Below are 20,207 nucleotides of genomic sequence, written 5' to 3' on the forward strand. Positions count from 1 at the left end.
TCTAAAGAAAATGAACTGGGACCTGTTTAGGGCATATTGCACAAGCATGAGAGTGATAATCTCTCTCTCTTTTTTTTTTTTTCTTTTGGATCTTCATAAGAAACCTGAATAGCCTTGATATGGTATCTAAAAATAAAATGAGTGGTGCTTTGATGTCTGTTCTTTCTTCTCCGTGTAACGGGGGGGTGTGTTTCTCAGAGCTTATCTGCTATGTGCCAAAAATCAGACAGGGTCACGAACAAATGCCCATTGCTTCCAAGTCATAAGAACACTTGGCAAAAAGGTGGCTCTCTCTCTCTCCTGTCTCGTGTCTTTGAACTTTAAACGATATGAAGAAACTTGTCTTAACCAAGAGAGGGATAAGAACGAGCTGCCAAGTTTAAAAACTAGTTGATAAATAATTTCATATCAAGTGTACAACACCCCATACTGTATACTCTGCAGATGAAAAATAATGTTCCATTTTGGCTTGTACAATACTTCACGAATAACTTTTCAAACATACTGAATGTTTAAGTCTATGCATTGATAATGTGCTGTGCACTCTAATTTTTAAGCATTAAGATGTCATAGATAATTGGGGGCAGAGGATATATGCAGCTGTGCATAGGGTATTGTAATCGCTAAGATCAGTTTCCTTTTTTTTCCATTGGTCAAACTTGACTTTATCTGTTTTTATCACCAGATGTTTCTTGTATCCCACAACAAATTTCTCTCATCCTTCTTTTATCTATTTTTTGATCCTGTCTTTTTCTCTTTCTCACTTTCCTTAGCTCCCCCTCCTTCTCTTTCTTCTGCTGCACCCCTGACAGTGGGGGGTACTGGCTGGATTGGAGTGGGGCAACTGATTAGAAAGAAGGCTCTGAGGAGGACAGGACAGGAGGGGGACAGATGAGTTTGAGATGTTTGTGTCACAGGAGGACAGTTATACCAAGATAATGATTGTGCTTCACAGCCACAGTTTTGTTTCCTGAGTTAAGAAGGAAGGATGGGACTTCAGATTAAGAGATTCTCTAAAGTGTCATAGTTTAAAATGTTTGTTGCCTGATTTAAATCTTGGCTCTGTGTATAGCTGAATAGCTCTGTGACCTTGGACAGGTTTCCTAACTTTCGGCAAATTTATCATCTACAAAACTGGGAGTTAAAATGGTACCTACCTCATAGAGGTATTACAAGGATTATACGAGGATTATATATACATATAATCTGATGAATATATATATATATATATATATATATACACCTCATATATATATAATGTCTGGTATACAGTAAATGCTGCATACATATTAGCTTTTATTTGTTATTTTACATTCACTGGACACAGTTGTCTCTTTGTCATTGGTATATTTTCTTTAAAGTTCAAATGTCAGGAAAAGTAGCAATCAGAGTTTCCTTTTTGTTGAGGTATTTAGATCGGGATGGTAAACAGATGGAAGATTTGCTGCTAGAGTTCATGGTGACCAGTGGGACATAAAATTGGATCTTTATAGAGAAGGCAGAGACCATAAGAAAACTGTGTGGAATTGGTTAGACATAAACTCAAGAGTCAGGGCTTGAGATAATTGGAAGTTTAAGATATTATTGAATCTGAAATGCCCAAAGAGACTGAGTACCTGCTTCTGATTTGTCGGAATTTTTTCTGTTTTTGTAAAATACTCTTTTAGCCAGCATGGCTTATGTCATCTCTTATGTAAGAGAAAACAGTCAAAAAAAGAAAGTGTAAAGCTTACTCTTTAAAAAATAAAATGTGAAGTCTTATTTTATTCAGCGTGGTTTTAAAAGAAGGTGTTTCACATGAGTAAATTTTCCATATAAATGAAGTTTGGCTCATTAAATATAAAAACTTGCTTTTATCATTTCTTACTGAGCTTGTTCTAAAAATCAAACAACACATTCATGTAACATTTATCGAGCATATTCCACGTGCCAGAAACTGCTGGGTACTTTACTATATGTTATCTTAATTTTTGCACGTAAAATGCTTTGTGTTCTGGCTTCTTGAAAAGAATATACAAGCATAATTTTATTGCGCTTTGCTTTATTGCACTTCACAGATACTGCATGTTTTTACAAATTGACAGATTGTGGCAACTCTGCATTGGGTAAGTCTACTGGCGACATTTTTCCAACAGCATTTGTTCACTTCATGTCTCTGTGTCACATTTGGTAATTCTTAGAATATTTCAAACTTTTTCATTATGACTGTATTTGTTATATGTTGATCAGTGATCTTTGATGTTGTTACTATTGCAAGATTACGACTCACTGAAAGATCAAATGATAGCATTTTTTAGCAAAATTTTTAAATTAAGATGTACTTTTTTTTAGGCATAATGCTACTACACACTTAACAGACTACAGTATAGTATAAACATAACTTTTATGTGCACTGGGAAACCAAAAAATTCTTGTGACTCGCTTTATTGCAATATTAGCTTTATTGTGATATTCACTTTATTGCAGTGGTCTAGAACTGAACCCACAATATCTCCGAGGTGTTCCCATACTGGTCCTAATTTAGTCTGCTCTTGGAAAGCTAATTGTTAGGCCCTTTGGTAGTTCTGTGCTTGGAATTCTTGACTTTTATATTTTGATCTTAATATTCCCAGCGTATTCTTAATGTTTCCACATAGTTAAGAGCAAGGACACTGGTTCTTAATTGAGTGCTTATTGCATGTTCTAGCCACTTTCACATTTATTTAAGCCTAACAAAAACCTGTAAAATAATTATTATGCCCATTTTGTAAATGAAATAAGTGAGGCATGAGAGGTTGAATATCTTGCCCAAGGTCACACTACTGAGTAAGAAGAGGAGCTGGGAATGGATTATGGATCTGACTTCAGACCTTGTGTTCTTTCTATGCTGACATGATCAAAGAAATAGGTATCAGTTAAAAATAGGTTTATAGAAGAAAACCCTTCTTTACAGTCCCAATTCTACTTTTCTGATTCTTTCCCATTATTCTAAAAGCAGATTTTTTTGACTTCCCTAATTAATTTAGCTATCCTTCAGCTGTGCTGATGATGCAGGTAAAAGTTAGGAAAATGATGGCGCTTCCAAGCTTAGTGGGTGAGGAGCTAGCCCATGGGATAACCCAGGATTTTCCAAACTTACATGAAAAATTTTAAACTCTCTATCTTTGACAGAGCCTTTAGCTTATAGTCAAAAGTAATTTTGTGTGCTTAAGGGACACACACACAAAACTATCAACTAAGGGATATATTAGAAGTATTATAACAATATGAGTTATTTTTTCATACTAAGTCTTCAAAATCTGGTGGCGGTAGATCCACTCCTCCATAAAAGCAGTGAAAACATTGGCAAAGATGTCCAAAATCAACTTTTTCAGAACTCTTGAAATTAGCCAAAGGCTACCAACAATCTGAGGAGTGTTTATTCAAGAAAAACTGCTGAATCTCATTGAGCAAGGTTTGTGGCATTGCAACTTGAACTGCTCCCATCTCCCTTTGCTCAGGTCTACAGTAACCTTGAAAACCAGCAGGCTTGCAACCACTGGATGGGCAGTCCTTGTTTGGAGCTCCTCAAAAAAAAGTCCCATCCCAGAGCATTGTCCCTATTTGACCTGTCTTCCAGCTCCCTGGAAAAGCCCTGTTCACAGGGCATTGTTGTCATTTGACCTGATGGGAGCTCAGAACTCACTCTGCAGGAAAACCCTATTCCCAGGACCTTTGTCAAAAACAGTCAGTGGCAATTGATACTCAGCTGCTGAGGGGGCAATACCAGTTGCGAAAATAAGAACCTGGCCAAAAACTTAAAAGGAACATATGGGAATAAAATCTCCGTAAAAGGCTTTGAAAAGCTCTGACATATTCCTAGGGAATTAGAGCGCTGTGCACACATGCAAGGCTGTGTGCATACCTAGGAAAGACCTGAGAAGCCCGATTCTCTCACCTCTGACTGACCTTGAGGCCCAAGGGAAGCAGTAAATAAAAGCTAAGGCAGAAGTTTAAATTGCCTGAGTGTTGAAGGCATGCCCCAACACACATGAAGATCCACTCAGCAAATGTTGGGAGACTTTTTGGTGCAAAACTTTTAAGGATATCTCAGACCAGTCATTAGCTAACACTAAGCTAACTGAGACATCAGTGGTTGCACACTACAGGGAATAGAGACTACAGGATTTGTCCAGAAGTCACTAAACAAACAGATTGTAACAATTGCAATAATGACCAAAAGCAGCAACAACAATAAGTCTTAGAGAGTTAGGAAAAGGGAGTCTGATTTCCAGAATTGTCACATTTATTGTTATATTATCTAAAATGTCCAGTTTTCAATAAAAAGATATGAGACACATGAAGATATAAGAAAGTATGCCTCACACACAGGTGGAAAAAAGTAATCAATAGAAACTGCTTCTGAGGGAGACAAGATGTTGGACTTATTCTACAAAGATTTTAATCAGCTATTATAAATATACTCAAAGAACTAAAGTAAACTATGTCTAAAGAATTAAAAGAAAGTATGACAATGAAACCTCACAAAATAGAGTATATCAATAAAGAGAGATAGAAATTACAAAAGTATGTATAAATTCTGGAGTTGAAAAGTACAATGACTGAAAAGAAAATTTCATTAGCAGGCTTAACAGCAGATTTAAGCTAGAAGAGGAAGGAAACAGCAAACTTGAAGATTGATCAATTGATATTATCCAGCCTGAGGAACAGAAAGAAAAAAGAATTGAGAGAACTGAACAGTCTCAGAGACCTGTAGTACACCATTAAGCATATCAGAATATTTATAATGGGTCCCAGAGGAGGAGAGAAAAAGAAAGGGGGAAAAAGAATATTTAAACAATTAATAGTGAAACATTTCTCAAATTTGATGACAAATAATATACAGATTTAAGAAGCTCAGTAAACTCCAAGGGGATAAACTAAAGGGGATCCACACCTACTCACATCATAGTCAAACCATCAAAAGACAGACACGAAGAGAGAATCTTGAAAGCATCAAGAGAAAAATGACTTATCAAATACAGGGAGCCTCAATAAGATCAACAGCTGACTTCTCAGTAGAAACCATGGAGACCGGAAGTTAGTGGGATGACATATTCAAGATGCTGAAAGAAAAACTCTCAACCAAGGGTTCTCTGTCTGGTAAAACTATCCTTCAAAACTGAGGGAGAAACTAAAGCATTCCTAGATAAAGAAAAACTAAGACCTGAAAATCACAATGGGGTCCTTCAGATTAAAAGGAAAAGACACTGGATGGTAACTTGAATCTGCATGAAGACTGTAGATCACTGGTAGAGATAAATACATAGATAAAAATATAAAAGACAGTACAGATGTATTTTTGTTTGTAACTCTTTTCTCTCTCTGATTTAAAATACAACCTCATGCGGCAATAATTATAAAACAGTTGATGGGCTTATATAAAGATGTAATTTGTATGATAATAATAGTACAAATGAGGGGGTAATACATTGCAGGGAAATTTCTTTATGATATTGAAATTTTCAAGTTAACATTAATCTGAACTACTTTCTTGCAAGTTAAGATGCTGATCGTAATTCCCAGGACACCCACTAAGAAAATAACTCCCCCTAAAATATAGTGAAAGAAATGACAAGGGAATTAAAATTGTGTGCTAGAAAATATCTATTTAACAGGAAAGAACTCAGTAATAGGGGAAAAGAGGAGCAAAAACTTCATGACATATAGAAAGCAAAGAGTTAAATGGCAGATGTAAATCTTACCTTATCAGTAATTACATGAAATGTAAATGTGTTAAAAGTTGTTACTGGACAGAAAAAGGGATACATTATAATGATAATTAGGAAGCTATAATAATTATAAACATATGCACCTAATGACAGAGCCCCAAAATGCATGAACCAAAAACTGACTGAATTGAAGGGTAATGTGGAAAACTGAGCAATAATAGTGGGAGACTTCAATAACTCATTTCAATATGGATAAAACAACTAGGAGGAAGATCATCAAGGAAATGGAAGACTTGACCAACTCTGTAAACCAACAAGACCTAAGAGACATCTATAGAACGTTGCACTCAACAACATTCTCCAGACCAGACCATATTCTAGGACATAAAACAAACCCCAATAAATTTGAAAGGACTGAAATCACACAACATATGCTTTCTAAAAATACTGAAACGAAAATAAGCAATTAATAGAAGAAAACTTGGGGAATTCACAAACATGTGGAAATCGTAAGCAGCATACTCCTAAATAATCAATGGATCAAGGGAGAAATTACAAAGGAAACTAGAAAGTACTTTGAAAAGAAAGAAAATGAAGCACAGTAATGTAAGGAATGGAAGTAAAGCAGCGTTCAGAGTGAAATATATAGCTGTACATGCATATATTAAAAAAGAAAGATCTCAAATCAATAACCTTATCTTTCATCTTAAGAAACTAGAAAAAGAGGAACAAACTGAACCCAAAGCAAACTAGGGGAAGAAATAAAGATTACAGAAAAACAACACAGAGAAAAATCAATGAACTCAAAGGAGGCCATTTTGAAAAGATCAACAAAATTGGCAAATCTTTAGCTAGACTGACCAAGAAAAGGAAAATTCAAATTACTAAAATCAGGAATGAGAGAGTACATCATTGCCGATCTTATAGAAATATTCAATAAAAAAGGAACATAAGGGAATACTATGAACAGCTGTATACCAACAAAGTAGATAATTTAGATGAAATGAACAAATCCCTAGAAAGGCATAAACTACAAAAATGGACTCAAGAAGAAACAGACAATCTAAACAGACCTATAGCAGGTAGATTAGATTAGTAAATTAAAACCATTCCATAGAAAAAAGCCCAGTCCCAGATAGCTTCACTGGCAAAATCTTCTAAATAATGAACAAATCAATACCAATTCTTTACAAGTTTTTCCCAAAAAATGGAAGAAGAGAGACTACCTCCCAACTCATTCTGTGAGGCCAGTATTACCCTCATACCAAAACCAGACAAAGATGTCATAAGAAAAGAAAATTACAGAATATATCCCTTATGAACATAGAGGCAAAAATCCTCAAAAAGTAACAAACCAAATCCAGGAGTATGTAAAAAGGTTTATACACCATGACCAAGTGGGATTTGTCCTAGGAATACGAAGTTGGTTCAACATACCAAAATCAATCAATGTAATCTATTGTACTATTTCAATAAAATAAAGGCCCCAAACCACATAATCATCTCAACAGCCACAGAAAAAGCATTCGAGAAAATACTCTTTCATGAGAACAACACTCAAAAAATTAGGAATAGGAAACTTTCTCAATCTGTTAAAGGGCATCTATAAAAAACCCATAGCTAACATCATGCTAACATATTTCATATTTTTTAATGTATTGAAATAAAAATATTTTAGATATATACATTGGGTTAAATAAAATATATCGTTGAAAATTTTTATATATTTTTAATATGGCTTCTAGAAAAGTTTTAATTACAAATGTGACTCCTGTTTATGGGATGCATTTTATTTCTGTTTGACAATGCAGTTCTGGACACGGGGTCTCTAGGTTCTGGCAGATCTGAGTCTTACTCCCTGCCCTGTAGGACTGGATAGTCGAGGCACGAGGGCAGAGGATTGAGGGACTGGGGTGGAGAAGAAGCAGATGGGAAGATGAAGGGGTGTATTAGATGCAGTCTTTCTGTGAGTATAGGGGCTTTGTTTTATTCACAGCTATATCCTCAGTGCCTAGAATAGTAAAATTGGTAATAGAATCAGTTTCAATAAGAGGATAGTGTTTATTACTAAATGGTTACTTATTCACATCTGATATTTGCTGTAGGTACCTAGAATCTAGAAAATGAGAATGCAGTTTAGTGAGCACAGACGTGGCATTTGATAATCATCCAACCATGAGGTGAGTGTACAGATGCCTTGGAAGACTAAAGGGAACTAGACAGTGGTAGCTGCCGTTTAACAAAATGTTCGTTGTTGCCAGGTGTTTTGATAGTGCAAGGCAAATCTTTGCCTAACGATTTTTTTTTCATATTTAGGGAAAATGTATCTCATGTAAGATTACCTGATTTCCAAATATTGGCACCTAATTCAAGTTTTTAAAAATGTGCATAGCAAACAAAACCTGCCTGTGTACTGGATTTGGCCCAGAAGCCAACTGAATATTTAGCTGGTAAAGTGAATGCATACTTCCTTTGACTCCTTAGGCATCAAAGCAAAGAACTCAACCAGTGCTACACACAGGAAGCCTTCCCAGACCTCCTTATCTGTGTTACATCCTCTTTCATAAGGTCCCATAGTCCATGTATTTCTTCTCAGCAGTTGTTACATTTGCAGTCTACATTTGTGTGATTATTTGATTCAAGATATGTCTCTTCCATGGGACATCTGAAAGCTCCCCATGGGTAGAGGCTGGGTCTGTTTTTACTAATCAGTAATTAACAAATGAATGAATGAATTGGGCAGGAGAGATGAATTTTGAAATGCATTCTGTGTTAAAGAGTATAGCATCTCACTTGGAATTCTGTGTTGAAAGGTTGAGTCCAACAGCTAGTTGTTTTGTAGGCTCTATATGAGAAAAGATGACTTTTTTCGCCTGTTACATAGACATTTCAGTGTTATCTACACTAATATATCTTAAAGCATATTTCAGAGAACACTGGCATTTGCAGCAGAACACATTAATGTCAGTATTTATTTGTACTTAGTAATTCCAAAGTTCTTATAGTTTGACATTTTAGGCTGTAGCTAATCCTCTGGACTTACTGCTCTTCCTGGGAAAAATGGAAACACTGCTTCCCTTGAATAGTTATTAAAAATATCTTTTTTAGATTTTGGATATTTGTAAAGTTTGATTATTTTAAGCTCTGGAGGAATGGGAAAGCTGGAGGAGAACTGGCAAGGGTCACTAGAACCAAAGTTTTCTATTAAAAAAAAGAAAAACAAAAATCAATAATAATTTGCCAAGTTACAGCTGAAAGATTTACTGTCATACTGAAATAAAATAAAGGCTGTATTGCTGAAAAAGAGAGGTCACCTTTTCTTTGCCTTGAGACATAATGAAGAAATGTGATGCTGGGAAGTGAGAAACAGCTGGCAGGGAAAGGAGAGAAGACCACAACCTGTTTTAGTTTGTGGAAAATTTTTTAACAGTGCTAAACTTTATCCTTTACATTTTTATAAGTTGCAGAAAGGAAAGTCTTAAAAGATTTCTTAAAATTGAATCTGTATGGTTCCATTTATATAACGTTTTCAAAATGACAGCATTTTAGAGATGGAGAACAGATTAGTGGTTGCCTGGGGTTAGAGATGGGGCAGAAGTTTCTATCAGTTTTTGCTTTGTGTATCTTGAAGCTCTGTGTGTGTGATTGTAAACATTTAGGATTATTTCCTCCTGACCCTTCTATCATTATGAAATGACCTTCTTCATCCCTGGCAATATCCTTTGTCTGTTATTAACAGAGCCATTGCATCTTTCCTTTAATTAGTGTTAGCATGATAAGCACACTCTATCTTCTTCATTTTACTTTTAATCTACTTGTATCTTTATATATAAATTGTGTTTCTTATAGGAAGCATATAATTTTATCTTACTTGTTTATCTAGTCTGACAATTTCTTTTAATTGGGATGTTCAGTCCATTTACATTGAATATGATTATTGATATGGTTAGATTTGAGTCTCTCATTCTGCTATTTGTTTTCAATTATCTCATCTGTTCTTTGTACTTCTTTTACTCCCTTTCTGCCTTCTTTTGAATTGAGTGCTTTTTATGATTCTATTTCATCTCCTTTGTTGTCTTATTAGTAACAGCATTTTGTTTTGTTTTGTTTTGTAATTTAACTGGCTGCTTTAGGGTTTGCTGTACACATATTTAAATGATTACATCTACCTTCAAGTGATATAACACCACTCCACATATAGTGTAGGAAACTCTCAATGGTATATTTTCATTTCTCCCTTCCTGGCCTTTATGCTATTATTGTCATATATTTTATTTATGCATATGTTATAAACCCTGCACTAAATTGTTATTTTTGTTTAGTCAATGATCTTTAAAGAGATTTAAATAGTAAGAAAAATTCTTTACCCCTGCAGTCACCATTACCAGTGTTCCTCATTCCTTTGTGTAGATTCATATTTTCATGGGGTTTCATATTCCGTCTAGCAGAAGAACTTCCCTTAGCATTCCTTGTCATGTGGGTCCATTGGTGATTATTTCTTTCAGCCCTTGTATTTCTGAAAGAATCTATTGACCACCTTCACTTTTCAAGGGTATTTTCTCTGGGTTCATCATGTGTTCTTTTAGTATTTTCAAGATGTTTCTCCATTGTCTTCTGGCTTGCATTGTTTCTAGTAAGAAATTTGCTATCATTTTTAGCTTTGTGCTTCAGTACCTGATGTCATTTTTTTCTCTCTGCTTTTAAGATGTTTTCTTTATTACTGGTTTTGAACTATTGATTCTGATGCATAATTTTATTCCTGTTTCTTTGTGCTTTGGGCTTATTGAACTTGGATGTGTGGATTTATAGTTTTCATCAAATTCAAAACTGTTCTGCCATACTTAAAATATTCTTCTATTTCCCCCCTGTTCTCTTTCAGGAGCTCCAATCACACATAAATTATTAGGATGCTTGAAGTTGTCCCACAGTTTGCTGATACTTTATTTTTAATTCTTTTTTTCTCTGTGTTTTCATTTTAGATAGTTTCTATTGCTGTGTCTTCAAGTTCATTAATCTTTTCTTCCACCATTAATTGCATCTGGTGTATTTTTTATCTCAACTTGGGTCTTTTTAAAAAATCTTCTGTGTCTCTACTTAACTTCTTGTACATGAGGAATACTGTGTTTAATCCTTTTGTCTCTTCATTCTAACATCTGTGTCTAACATCAGTACCCCCTCTCAATAATTGATTTCTTTATTTTTCTCATTATGGGTCATATTTTTTTGCTTCTTTGAATGCCTAGTAATATTTGATTAGACATTGTGAATTTTACCTTTTTGGCAGATGAATATTTTTGTATTCCTATCAATAATCTTGAGCTTCACTCTGGGACGCAGTGGAGGTACTTGGAAACAGTGATTCTTTCAGGTCTTACTTTTAAAATTAGTTCGGTGGGACTGGAGCAACGTTTAGTCTAGTCTGTCCCCTACCACTGAGGCAAGACCCTTTGGAGTACTGTACCCAGTGTCCTCTGAATTATGAGGTTTTCCAGTCTGCCTGGGAATAGGCCCAGTGCAGGGCCCCGAGTGCACGTGGGGTACTGTTCCCTCTAATCTGTTCCGCTGGTTTTTCTCCTACCCTTAGGTAGTTTCATCACGTGCATGCACTGATCAGTACTCCGTTGAATACTCTACTCAAGCAGTACTCTTTGCAGATCCCTGGGGTTTTCTCTCTTTGTGGCTCAGTTCCTGTATGCTGACCTGTGAACTCCAGCCATGGTGTCTTGAGAGCTCTCGGCTCCATCTCTTCAACTCAGGGAGTCGGCCAGGCTTCACCTGGGTTCTCCCGTTCTGCACGCGGCCTGGAAACTGTCTCAAGGCAGTAAGCTGGGGCGATCACAGGGCTCACCTCACTTGTTTCCCATCTCTCAGATAACTGTCCTGCCTGGCTCAACCTCAGTGTGTTGAAAATAGTTGTTTTGCCTATTTTGTCCTTTTTATTTTTGTTTTTTTGGCTGTTAAATTGGGTTTCTGTTATTCCATTTGGTTGCAAGTGAAAATCTCAGAATTAGGGGGTTTTTTTCTTTATATATTTAATGTCACTATTGAGAAAAAAGTTGTACTTACACCATTTATGAGTAAGCCAGTTTCTAAACATGCTTGCTATGTTTAAGTTTATGAAGATCTGAAGTGGGGTAAAGGGAGTGAGGCTGTAGAAAATAAAAGTGACTGCAAGTTCCCTTCCTTCCTCAACGCTTTCTGATTTACTCTTTGGTAGATTGTTGCTCTGCTCCCTTATTAATCAAAGTCCCTTGGCTCCTTTTGGAGAGAGATTCTTTAAATGGGTTTAAATATGCCACTCAAAATGTATGAGGATGTTATAAATAAAATTGTCACGGTCTTTATGTTTTAATCTATATGATTTAAACTTTGGCATTAAAATATCTTGGAGGAAACATAATGAGAGGACTTAACTCACCAGATATTAAAATGTATTTTAAAGCTACAGTAATTAAAATATTGAAGTACTAATGCTAATATAGCCACAGATTCATGGGTCAAAATACAGTGTCCATAAACAGACTCATAAATGTGTTTGAAACACTTATCATAGGTTATTCAGTTAGATGGCATGGAGACAACTGAACAACTCAGTGCAAAAAATTAAAGTTGGGTATCTCCTCCCCATATCTTATACAGAGAGGTATTCCCAATAGGTTAACTATAATCTAAAAGTACTAGAAGAAAATATGGGCAATTCACATAATCTTGAGGGAGAGAAGGCCCTTCTAAGTATGACACAAAAGATACAACCATGAAGGAAATTATTGATGAGATTACACAAAGATTTTATATCTCCTAAGTGGTGAAATAATCATTAAAAACAGGGAGTTCGGGCTTCCCTGGTGGCGCAGTGGTTGAGAATCTGCCTGCCAATGCAGGGGACACGGGTTCGAGCCCTGGTCTGGGAAGATCCCACATGCCGCGGAGCAACTGGGCCCGTGAGCCACAACTACTGAGCCTGAGCGTCTGGAGCCTCTGCTCCGCAACAAGAGAGGCCGCGATAGTGAGAGGCCCGCGCACCGCGATGAAGAGTGGCCCCCACTCGCCGCAACTGGAGAAAGCCCTCACACAGAAACAAAGACCCAACACAGCCAAAAATAAAAATAATAAATAAATAATAAATTTAAAAAAAAAAAAAAACAAAAAAAAAAACAAAAAAAAAAACAGGGAGTTCCCTGATGGCCTAGTGGTTAGGATTCGGGGCTTTCACTGCCATGGCCTGGGTTCAATCCCTGGTCTGGGAACTGAGATCCCACAAGCCGCATGGTGTGCCACCCCCCCAAAAAAAATATCATTAAAAACAGATTTGATATCCTTACTGTATAAAGACTCCTAATACGGTAGTAAAAAAAAGATGAATGCCCTACTAGAAAAATGGGCAGAGGACATGAGCAGATAATCATAATTAGGGCCAAAAAACATGAATGTCCAGTACATATTTATTTTTTAAATGTTCTATTTAATAATAATAGTAACAATAAAAATAATAATAGTAATAAGAGCTATCACTTATTATTTATTATTATTTCTGTTTGTCTGAATATAAGAACTTTAAACAAATTAGCTAGTTTAATCCTTTGAAAGGCAAGTGTACCTATTATCATCATCATTTTATAAATGTGACAGCTGAGACAGGACATGAGGAACCTTGCCTGAGTTGACAAAGCTATCAAGTGGTTGAGTCAAGGTTTAACCCAAGCCATCTGAGTCCTGCTCATCACTTCTCAAAGAAGTAAATTAAAACTACCTTAAATTCCACTGCACTTTACAGAGAAGTTGATAATTTGCATAAGATCACACAATTTATAAGCAATAGAAGAGAGCTAAAATTTTTAGGAAGAAAAATCGTAAAAACAGAAGAAGGAAAAAGAGTAAAGTAAGTAAAGTGAGCAACGAAACAGATGTCTTTTAATTTTACAAACTCACCATTTCTTTTCAGAGTATTTAAAAGATGCTTCAAAGAAGATGAAAAGTGGGCTTATGTTTGTAAAACTGGTTAACCCATGTTCAGGTAAGTGCTCCTCCCCTCCCCTCTCCTCTGATAATGGTAACTTGAACATTTTTAAAACGTTGTAGCTGAAAAGTGTGTATATTTATTTGTCTTTGTATGTTTGTTCTTCCTGAATAGCTTTCAAAGGTAGGATAGCATTACATGGTGACAAAAGCAAGCTAATGACATGACCAGTCTTTTAAGATAACTCACTTGACTTAAACGTTTTTTTATTTCTTCTTAATTTTAATCCATAGAACTGTATTCATCAGAAATGATGGCAAAAGAAAAAAAATGTAGCGTATTTGATTTCTCTCTGAAAACAGATTCATTTTCCTTGGCCTTTTTAAGCCAACTTTTCCTAAAGTAGTTATCCAATATTAGCCTCCATTTATACTCATTTTATGTTATAAAGTAAAATAAATAACCAGAGTTTAAAAAAAAAAAAAGGAAGGCTTTTACTGGACATGCCAAGATTTTGAATAGTTTCATTTTTAGCTGTACTTTTCCTTATTTTGTTCAGACCAAAAAGTAGTATATATATTTTTTCCTGTCAAGGGGTGATATTTTTGCATTAAAAGCATTGTATTTTGAGGAGATACGTGTTTTATCAGGAATAATTTTACCTTTATATTCAGTGTATTTTGCTTTGTCTTATAATATTTAGGCAAAAATATTAAAATACACTGTAAGTATATAGTAATATTGGTGATACTGTTTATCTCTGTGTGAAATTTTTCTCCATTAGTTTATTTTATAAGATTTACAAGGTTATTATTAATTTTATAAGGCTTTGAGTAGATACCTGATATTTAGCAAATTACTAAAGTCACCTCTTGGTGACTGTCATACTGAATAGTGAAAGCGAGAGAAATCCAGTGGGCAGTGCTGTGTTGTTATTGTTGTTGGAAAGACACATAAATAGAAACAACAAGAGAGGCAAAAATTCCGGCGTCCTCCAGTTTTCTTTTCCTCAAAATGAAATTGGATGTAATTGGTCAGTTATATTATTTGGAACTCCTAGGTATATGTAAGACTAAGATGAGGTGAGAAATGTTTTTTCAAGAGAAGTTTTAGTTAGCAGTAAAGCATTTAACAAAAGGAAGGTACCAAAAAAGTCAGGCTTCTTGTAAAATTCATTTCATCTAAATGTCCGTGGACAACGTTTTGCTATACTGACTGTGGAGAAATAAAGGCTAACTCTTGCTGAGCACTTACTAACGTGCTGTGTTAGGAGCTTTACGTGTACGTATTCTATCTTTTCAATCCTTATAAAAAAAATACTGAGGTAGGTTCAGTATTGCTCCCATTTTACAGATGTGGAAAGAGAGGTACAGAAAGGATTATATAGCTTCCCCAAGGGCTCACGCCCAGCATGTAGTTGAGATAGACTCAAACTCAGGGCCCTGGATTTTGCTGTGCTTAGAAAAAAAATTCGTGCATTGCAGGGATTCGTTCAGATTCACGCAGTCCTCACCCCCTTCTAACTTCCTTTTTTTTCTTGGTGTTTTAAGAAAGGGAAGTTTTCATCCAATTGGGTGTGGCTTTCCTCACTCCTCATGGCGTAAAGCACGTTGCTGTTGTAGGGCCCTGGCCTTTCTCACGTGGAGCTCGCCTCAGGGGTGTGCAGGCCCTGTGTCCGGCCCTCTGTATGGGAGGCTGTACACCGCCCTGGAGACAGGGCCCACAGGCCACCTCCGTTCATCTGGCTGAGCCATTAGGTTTGGGTAGTTTAAAAATGGGTTTTCCTTCCTGATCTGATGGAGGGCTCAATGAGAGGCTCTGTAGCAGTTAAGATAAATGATTTGTACTTTTGTGTTTATTGGTCTAAGTTCAGTGAGGATTATACAGTTGGAAAACAAGCATCTGTATGTAATAGCTACAAGCTTTCCTTGGAGTCACTTTGTATAGACTATATCTATGTATGTTTATGTTCATATTAGGAACATTCCTCAGAACTATTAGATAGTCTTTTGATTTTTGTGTGTGTGTGTGTGAAAACTTACAAATAAAAAACAGATTTGTTTTAACAGGGGAAGGAGCCATTTACTTGTTCAATATGTGTCTACCGCAGCTGTTTGAAATAAAAGTTTTCAAGGAAAAAAACCATTCTTGGTTTATAAATGAATCAGTTCAATCAGGTAAGTGACTAGTGTATATATTTACATTAACTGAACACATACCCTGACTTCACCATCCTTCACATCTATCTGCCCAGTTTGGAGTCTGGTCCATGGTTTTTTCTTTGTTGGCGTCAGAGCAGGGTTTAATCAAGGAGAAAGGAAAGATTTAAACAAGTTTAGATCAATAACTGTGTGTCTTAGATGGTAGGAAATTTTTAACTAACAATTCTGATTTTTCTCCTAAAACGCTGACACACCCCGAGTCAGATGACTTTTGTACTATGGAGTGCACATTGTGTTCACTGGAAACTCTTTGCTCTTCTCTTAGCCATTTTTGAGGATCTTCAAGTTTTTAACATCTTATTTCCTTGCAAATGGATGCTGATATAGCTTCTAGAAGAGAAGAGAAGAGAAGAGAATGCTTTCTCATATAAATTACTATGGCCACCCCACCTGCCCCCAACACACACACCCAACACCCAATTTCTATTTCTTTTAAGAGTGTTCCTTTGATATGGGGCTCAGTGTTGACTCGGAAGGAAAAAGGATACCACACGTAGCCCTGACAGTTCTGGGTGAGAGTGGGAGGGTGCGTCATGGGGTGGTTGAGGCAATCTCAGTTCCCTCTGTCCCTCTGTCTCTCATTGTAGAGAGTGCTTTCCATTGCTTTCTAAGCCCTCTGCTTTCTGTTGACCGTCTTAAGTCACCGCTTAGTGCTAAGGTAGAAAGGCCACTTTGACTTTCTTGTAAGGCATCCAGAAGAAGGGTTTATTGCTGGTGTTGAATTTCACATACCTGTGTGCATGAGAAGATTTGAAGTGGTTTTCAGTTGCCGAAATGCAATGGTAGACTGTGTATTTAGCCTGGTAGGGGCCAAGTATACATTCCTTTTTATTGTTCTCTTTTCTTATTTTTCGTTTGGCAATATATGAGAGTTCCCACTTCTAATGTAATATACTTGCCTTTGAGTTTGGCTGGATAGACACAGTAATATCCAGATGAAACTGGAAAATATTCAGAGGCAGTGATTGATTAGCTCTCCTGGACTGTCTGACTTGGTACCTGCTTTTTTTTTTTTTATAGACCTTTTTTTTTTTTTATATAGTTTTTGGTTCACAGCAAAGGTACCTGCTTTTTTTCATCATTGTCTTCTTTTTAAATGTAACCTTAAAGAAAGAGCTGTTTTTAAGAATGGCTACCAGGATATTGTTTTCAGAACAAGAAACCTGTTTCTAATTTCTGAATATAATGGATGCTTCATATAAACTGAGCTTAGAGCTTCTGATAGGTTGTTTTCATAAACTTCTCTTCTACTTTTAAAAAAATAATGTCATCATGTAAAATTATGTCCTTAATTTTTTTTTAACATACTATGAAATGGATTCGTGTATATAATTTACGGTTAGAATTTCTTGGCTGTATAGGTAGGTTGCTCTGTTAAGAGAATAAAAGTCAGTACATGTTTCCTGAAACCAAATTAATAAGTATGGAGATAAATGAATTGTTTATTGTTCTTTTTGATGAAATACCTCTTCTGGTTCACTTCCATGGAGGAAGGACTCTGGGGTGCTTGGAGGGGCGTGCGGTAGAGAAAAGCGGGGCGCAGGCAGCCTCGTTGGTTTGATTTGCCTTTTTTCCTTCCAGCCTGGAGAGCGCCACTCATCTCACTGCAGAGATTCCAGTTTCTCATGCTCAGTCTTCTTCGACTCCTGCCCTCTTGCATTTTGCTTTGGGAGGAGGGATGGGGTAGGTTCTGGAGTGGGTAACGACCTCTGAGCTTTGAGCCATTGACAGTTCAGAGCTGTGAGCCCAAAGCCCGTAGGAGAAGCCACGTCCAGAGGGAATAATATTGCTTTCCCATGGCTTCGTCCTCAAAAGCACAGGAAATTACATTTTACTACAGCTTTGTAGATAGACTTATACAGGTTTCCTAATGTTTGCCTGATTCACATTCTGTCTGTATTCCCCCGAACCCTGCTATTTTTTTTTTGGCAGGGGCTGGGAGGTGGGGAGAGGAGGGCCTCTATTAAAAATGATTTCTAAAGAAGAAATGGAAAGTTAAAGATCAAGTTCAGTGTCTTGGCTGTCCTCTCCACACCAGGGATTTGAAGCTGTTTGGAGTGAAATCTCATGGACCATGTTCTGCCTTTTGAGGGAATCACATAATCTTGGGCCTGTGTAGGAGGAGCTTCTGAATTTGGAATTTCACATATATTTTTCAATGAATGGTTCCCACATTGGGATTAAGGTGAAACAACTAAGTTGTCTTTCCATGTTGTTGAATTCTCTTTTTAATCTGTAGGAGGTCTTCTTCACTTTGCCACACCCATGGACCCTCTGTTTCTGCTTCTCCACTACCTTATAAAGGCTGATAGAGAGGTGAGTTTCCCAGTTTGGGATATTAACAGTGGGGAAACAGAATAGACTGTTTTTTTAACATGATCTCCTCTCTCTCCTTATAATGGTCCAAATGTAGACTCCCCACAGTTCAGATTTAACTTGGTTGGTATAGAACACCTGTATCATGCGTGCTGGTACAGATCAAAGCACCGATCGGCAGACCTGAGATCCAGCATCGTGATCTTGGACTAGCTCACCAGTGAGTCCTGAGAACTGCCCAACCCTTTGTGTTACCTGCCTTACTTGTTTGACAAAGCCTAACAATGAAATTCTCATTACGTACTCATTAGTTTTGAAATATAGTACAAATGTTAAGACCTCAGGCCTTAAGAGAATAAAGAAGATTTATTGTCTTTCATTTTCTTCTTTGTGAGACACTGTGAAATAGGTGCTCTGGGGGTGTGTCCAGCAAAAGCTCCTTAATGGGGAAGCTGTAGTTGAGGAATCCCAGATGGAGTAAAATTTACCTTTGTGATATAAAGACAGAGTTTATTAATAGTAATAGTTCCAGCCAGAGGTCCCAGGATACCTTTACAGTTGACAATCATTAAGGATCCCAAAGAACTTTTTGTTCCTGTGTGTTTTATCTATCAATATTGACTACATTAGAAATTAAAACTGAGAAATTTTAAAATAATTTTATTAATTTATTTTTAAAATAAAAATAATAAGCCCATTATATATTAACATATGACATGTTTCTAATGAAACAAACAGTACAAGTCAGTGAGGAGTATGGTACTGTCTTACATTTTTGCAAATCTCTTTGATGTCTGGCTTGAGAGACGACAACTGGATTTTCACATCTTGTTCTGCATTCAGTCTGTTTCCATACACTGTTTGAGTGGAAGTGTGTAAAGAATATGCTGCCTTTCACATATGAGGTCAGAAAAGGAAGGAATTGTATATTAGCCTTTTACATAGTTACGGATACTCTGCTTTGATACTACTCCAAAAACCAACACGTGGTGGTTTCTTAAAAGTTAGTTGCAATGTGGAATCTGAAACACTGTCAATGAACTTTCCATGTTCTCGTTAAAAAACAAAATTCAAATGAGTAAATTTTAAAGATCTTCTTGGCTTTCTTGAATGATTCACGAATTGGGCAGCATCTATTCTAGCAGACAGAAAGAAGCTCCAAGGAACTGCACAAAATGAAAAACGTTTACAGCCAGAAGGGAATAAGAACAAGAAAGTTAAACTAGACTAAAGGGGGATTGGTTATGGCAAGGTCACGTTTCTTTAGGGGATGCCTGGCGTCTATCAGGCAAATGACCTAGCTAGTGCTGATTAGGAGATTACTGATTGACTGGTTTAAGGTTCCACTTCTGGGTGAGCTGAAACTAATTAAGTCTCTGGGCTTAGCACAAACGACTCCATTTTGGGTCTGCTGTCTGGTTTTTAACACTCTCTTACATTAAAATCTATTGGATCTTTCACGCATATTACTTTGCAATATCATGCATTGGTCATTTGGAAAATATTGTCTCACTGAATTATGCAGGTCTTCCAAATGTCTACACAACTCATTACACACACACACACACACACACACACACACACCCCTTTGTTAATTTAATATTACCAGTGATCTCTTTAGAAAACTCTGAGTGTTGGGAAGCTTGTCATAGTGGCAGACAAATTGTCTACAATTCTAATTTTTGCTTTAAAGTTCAAATTTTATCATTGGCTACAAGTACTGTCAATCTTTCCCTTGAAGTGACAGGTTCACTTCATTTACGTTCTGTCAGTACTCAAGTCTGAATAACCATAGTTCATAGTGGTTCTTTCAGGTAAAAAATTGAGAAAAAGGCAGCTAGTTCTGCTCACAACTCAGACAGTCACACAGTGCTTTTCCTTGAGATGATCCCTGAGCCTCAGCGGCAGCCGAAGTACTTCAGCCACACTTGACTTTCATCACACGGAGCATTTAACCTACTTGCACTCGAAGGTCAAGATTTAAATAAAAGAAATTGCTTTCGCTCCTTGATCAAGGAAATC

The 20,207-nt window shown here is 36.6% G+C and overlaps 1 protein-coding gene across 5 annotated transcripts in view; it reads left to right on the forward strand.

Annotated features, from left to right (window-relative positions):
• The window catches only part of RNASEH2B (ribonuclease H2 subunit B), a 117,197-nt gene that overhangs the window by 45,080 nt on the left and 51,910 nt on the right, over positions 1-20,207 (forward strand). Inside the window, exons 1-5 of one of the 5 annotated variants that reach the window (XM_082434512.1) lie at positions 308-2,105; positions 13,633-13,704; positions 15,717-15,824; positions 17,451-17,552; positions 18,109-18,185. In XM_082434512.1, coding sequence (XP_082290638.1) covers positions 13,659-13,704; positions 15,717-15,824; positions 17,451-17,552; positions 18,109-18,185 — 333 coding nt within the window. In that variant the 5' untranslated portion in view covers positions 308-2,105; positions 13,633-13,658. Of the gene's footprint in view, positions 1-307; positions 2,106-7,607; positions 7,871-13,632; positions 13,705-15,716; positions 15,825-17,450; positions 17,553-18,108; positions 18,186-20,207 lie in introns of those variants that run through there. The other 4 variants (XM_082434515.1, XM_082434513.1, XM_082434514.1 and 1 more) reach the window with 4 other exon arrangements.

Source organism: Balaenoptera physalus (genome assembly GCF_965194825.1).
Source record: "Balaenoptera physalus genome assembly, chromosome: 18".
Classification (NCBI taxonomy): Eukaryota; Metazoa; Chordata; class Mammalia; order Artiodactyla; family Balaenopteridae; genus Balaenoptera; species Balaenoptera physalus.